Source organism: Triticum dicoccoides, chromosome 6B (genome assembly GCF_002162155.2).
Source record: "Triticum dicoccoides isolate Atlit2015 ecotype Zavitan chromosome 6B, WEW_v2.0, whole genome shotgun sequence".
Taxonomy (NCBI): Eukaryota; Viridiplantae; Streptophyta; class Magnoliopsida; order Poales; family Poaceae; genus Triticum; species Triticum dicoccoides.
Window position 1 is genome coordinate 506050899 of NC_041391.1, and position 4820 is coordinate 506055718.

At 50.4% G+C, this 4820-nt stretch overlaps 1 protein-coding gene across 1 annotated transcript in view; it reads left to right on the forward strand.

Moving 5' to 3' along the window:
• Positions 1-515: 515 nt before the first annotated feature.
• Positions 516-4820, forward strand: part of LOC119322721 (zinc finger protein BALDIBIS-like) — an 8155-nt gene continuing 3850 nt past the window's right edge. Inside the window, exons 1-4 of the mRNA XM_037596226.1 lie at positions 516-677; positions 901-966; positions 1107-1402; positions 2661-3060. Coding sequence (XP_037452123.1) covers positions 1204-1402; positions 2661-3060 — 599 coding nt within the window. The 5' untranslated portion in view covers positions 516-677; positions 901-966; positions 1107-1203. The remainder of the gene's footprint in view (positions 678-900; positions 967-1106; positions 1403-2660; positions 3061-4820) is intronic.

Below are 4820 nucleotides of genomic sequence, written 5' to 3' on the forward strand. Positions count from 1 at the left end.
GTAGAGTTAGCATCGCAGATATCCAGACGTGAACAAGCTGTGATGCATACATAAATCCAACGCCCGTGTGCGTGGTGCGTCGACCTACGTCGGCTAGTGTCGGTGGACCCAAATCCTCAGCCGCTTCACGACCCGTGTGCGTGAGCGCGGGGCCCGCCCGCCAGGCAAGCTCCCTCCCCACAATCGGTGGACCCTTGGTCCACACTCCACAGCCGCTTGACGACGCTCGCTCGCTCCACTCCATCGACTGTGTTGCAGTACTCACTCGTACTCACTCCCTTAATTTCTCTGAGCTGTACATGCAATTACAAACTCAATTTACAGCAGTGCACTCAGTGTATACACTACGCTATACCATTCTACCAATACGCTCGTATGCCCTCCGTGAGAAAGAGCTGCCGGCGTACGTAGTAGCGTAGCAGAGGAGCGTACAGTAGCCAGTGTGGAAAGGAGGGGGCAAAAGGCGATAGGGAAAAGCATGACAACGATATGAACGAAAGGAATCAGACAGCAACCTTCTTATTAGCCTCCTCCATACCCTCACCCTCCCCCTCCTCCTCGTCTCCTCTTCTTCTTCCCCCCTTGGTCTCGAGAGCAAGCAAGAAGACGACTAGTAGCCGCTAGCTAGCTAGCATGCAGCCGCACAAGGGATAGATAAGAGCCGGGCAGACAGAGAGGTATGGGGAAGAAACAAAGCCCTCGTTTCTCTCTGCGTGCACGTGTGGGTTTGGGTGTTTGCGAGCTTCGATTTGTTCTCCCGCTCTAGCTAGCTTGCTCGCCTGCTTGCTTGTTTCTGAGTGCAACTGCTGGTTTGGATTTCACTGCGGGAGTTTGTTCGTTTGTTCATCTTCATTCCACGATTGAGCCCTAACGCTTTGGAGTTTTTCTTCTTCCCCCCAGCTTCTTCTTGTCCAAGCTTCAGATCGATTCCGGCCAGGCAAAGACACACACACACATATGAGATAGGTATCGCCTTCTCTATCTTTATCTTTGGTGTTTTCCTCCCTCCTCGTCCGAGAAACAACTTTCTGGCCTCTTCTTCTTTGCACGTTTCCTGAGTTTGTTCTTGGCATGTCTCTCATGGAAAGCGCTGCTTTTTCTTGAAGTGAGGGGAAATTTGCTGCTAGTTCCAACACCAGGCTACCAAAAGGGAAAGATTTCCCTGTTGCCGGTGAGCAGCTGAAAGGGTGAATCTGAGCGGCGATGGCATCCAATTCATCGGGGGCGGCTGTCGCGGCGCTGTTCGGGATTAGGGAAGGGCACCAGCAGGACCAGATGAAGCCGCTGCTCGCCCAGCACCAGCGGCAGCATGTCGCCGCGCCGCCCAGCGCGCTGTTGACAGCGGGGCCAGACCAGGCGGCCGCGGCGGCGCCACCGGTGAAGAAGAAGAGGACCATGCCAGGTATGATAAGAAACTGCCCTTCCTGCAATTCCATTCGTGCATGCATAGCATCTCCTAGCGGACCTCGCTTGGATCTGCTAGGACTTTTTTTTAGATCATTCTGCTAGGAATTTCCCTCGGAGAGATCTTAGATTCAAGAACGGCAACTCTCTCATGGGCTTATGGTTTCTACATATGTCGATCTTACTTTATCTGGCCCTTGTTTCTTGATTTCCAAATTCGATTAACAAGAGAAGATCGGCGCGCCTCCTTAAATAGGAGTTGCGTTAGAGCCCAATATTTGTTTTCACTGGATTTATATGGAATGAGAATGGTCCCTTAATTATGTTCTTCAGTTCCAGTTCTCTCTCCCGGCTCCTTGTCCAGTGAATTTCTTCCATGAGCTAGCTACCTCGATACAAACCAAGCTGGATGTGGTCGTCACATCTTTTTACTCACTGTATACTTCATTTAAAGCTGCCTGTAGTCTCACCTGAGTAGTAGACTAGGGAAAACCTAATTATTCCTAGTATTCATCCTGTTCATTCTTATTCCCTTTTTTTACTCGTTCCAACCTCAGTAGATATACGAGTTTGCGTACGTAATTCCTTGTGTGTTCCAAGTAAAATTCCTTGGAATAAACTGTCGCTGCGGACTCACGGGTCACGAGTACTGCCAGTTCAAATTGGACAAAAAAAAGTTTTCTTGCAAGATTCCATGTACATGAGCTGTTTTCCTCTTCACCCTTTTGCTCCTTCTTCCTCTTGCCAATTATGAGAGATACAGATAGTATAGGGGCCATGACGCGATCGTCGTCAATTCCTTTGTTCCCTATATTAGTTGCTGCAAATGCTCTTTTGCGTGTTTTCTTCCCCGAAGTCTCATGCAAATATTCTCCTCTTTGTTGCCTCCATTTGTCCCTTCCTCACCAAAACCAAAGGAAGAAACACCACCAGTACGTTACCTGCTACCTCTCTCCCTCACACCATGCACCATTATTAGTCATAAGCTAATCGTGCACCGTTGCCTTATCACGCATTAGTACTTGGCTGCAAAACATGGCAACTTCTGTGCCCCTACCATTTCAAGCTTATCGTGAATGTTACCGCGCAACCGTTACTATGCATGCTCAGTTGCTCACTACCTGCATTAATTCTAGTGATCGATCGATATCAGATGTGCAATTTTCTTTTTGCTTGGTTCAGATGTGCAATTGAGTTGGTTATAATTAACTGCGGACGTATGTAACGTTGCATTGATAATACATGTATACATGCAGACCCTGACGCGGAGGTGATCGCGCTGTCGCCCAAGACGCTGATGGCGACGAACCGGTTCGTGTGCGAGGTATGCAACAAGGGGTTCCAGCGGGAGCAGAACCTGCAGCTGCACCGGCGCGGGCACAACCTGCCGTGGAAGCTGAAGCAGAAGGACCCGAACCAGGTGCAGCGGCGGCGGGTGTACCTGTGCCCGGAGCCGACGTGCGTGCACCACGAGCCGGGCCGCGCGCTGGGCGACCTCACCGGCATCAAGAAGCACTTCTGCCGCAAGCACGGCGAGAAGAAGTGGAAGTGCGACAAGTGCGCCAAGCGCTACGCCGTGCAGTCCGACTGGAAGGCGCACTCCAAGATCTGCGGCACCCGCGAGTACCGCTGCGACTGCGGCACCCTATTCTCACGGTACGTACCCACGCTCGTTGCTCGCTGCCTCGTTATACCTACCTTACGTACGCACCGCACACATGCATGTGTTTGGCTGCTGAGCGCATGCATGCACGCACGGATTTGCCAAGGACAAATCTGCGTTGGTTTCGGCATTGCATGCATGCATGCACCCTGCAGACCCAGGCGGCAAAGAAGTTGAATACTTCCGTTTACAATGGTCTACGTGCCGTCTTTCGATCGATGGATGACCTTTTGTGCTGGTGAGTGGTGACCCAAAACCTGCTGAGTTAGGGCCGGGTTAGGGTTTTGTCTGGACTGTCGCTTCTCTTCTCTAGTGCATGCTTAATTTGTTTATGGGAAGGTTTGCACGGCCGTGGGAAGAGTGAGAAAGACGGAGAGAGAGTGCCACACGTACGGGGGGACAAGATAAATCTGGGAATTTACCGGCTGGGAACCTGCGTACACAGTCACACACACGTGACGCAAGTGTTCCCAGCTAATTCGTGTAGTTATCTTACTACCGTATATGCATCTTGGCGAAAAGAAAAGGCAAAAAAGGCTTCCCATATGTCGTTCCCTTGCACGAGTTCAGATGAACGTCGTACGCGTGCGTCACAGGCCACACTGCTGCGTGGATGATTACCCAGGACGTCAATGTACGTAGCACAATCTTTCCCCCGCAAAAGAAAAATGTAGCACAATCTTCGTCACAACACGAGAGCATGGGCGCACGTACACGCACGTTACACACACACTGACATACTCCTATAATTGGGTCGCCACATAAGCAAGCTGGTCTGCCCTCATTGTGATGTGAGCTGGCTGCGTAGCTAGATGCGGCGCAGTGCCTTCCGTTGGCCGTGTCAGAAGCTCGATCAGAGCTAGCACGGCCAGGTTCACACACTTCACAGCTTTTCCTTGGATACGTTTACTCCATCCAGGCCCTCACAACCCTTCACGTGGGTGCAATTCTCAGGAGCTAGCAGCACACCGAGATTCTCTCTCTCTCTCTCTCTCTCTCTCTCTCTCTCTCTCTCTCTCTCTCTCTCTCTCTCTCTCTCTCTCTCTCTACATCATTGAAGCATCTGGGCTGGAGCGGGTTGGTGACCCTATCTTTCACTAGCTCGGCACACATTTCTCTAATGGGGAGGAGGCGTATATGGGATGCATCGGCAGAAGCTGCCTTGATTGAGATATGAATTTTAATCATTTTCTTTCGCGGCCACTGCTCTCTTCATGCAACATCTCATTCAGATCAATAATTCTCAAGGACCCGGGCCCCCTCTCCCCTACTCCTAGCTAGGGATCGGTACAGCAGCCCTTGTTTTTCCTCTCATCTTCCTCCGGATCTAATTCTTGATTGGTTACTCGGGATGCGAGCTTTACTGCAAATCAAGTCTTCTGAGGTGCTTACCCCATGGAAATCCTAGTATCAGCTAACCGCGCAAATTTGTGCCCTTGCTGCCCTTTCTACTTGGAAGCTCCCTCCTGTGAGGAATCTAGCTAGCCATCCGATCCGTAGGCACTAGCCGCATAACATGACAAGCAACCTGCTTAACTCGTTTCCTCCTTGATTAACATGAGTTTCTGGGATCTCCAGCTGTCATTGAGTGTGATAGAAGTGAAACCAACAGGTATAGTCAGATCCTATACTAGACTCGAATGTATAATACTCCCTCCGTCCCATAATGTAAAACGTTTTTTTGACACTACATGGACGGAGGGAGTATAATTTAGGGGTATATTATCTAATTGAAAATAAGTGTTACAAAGAT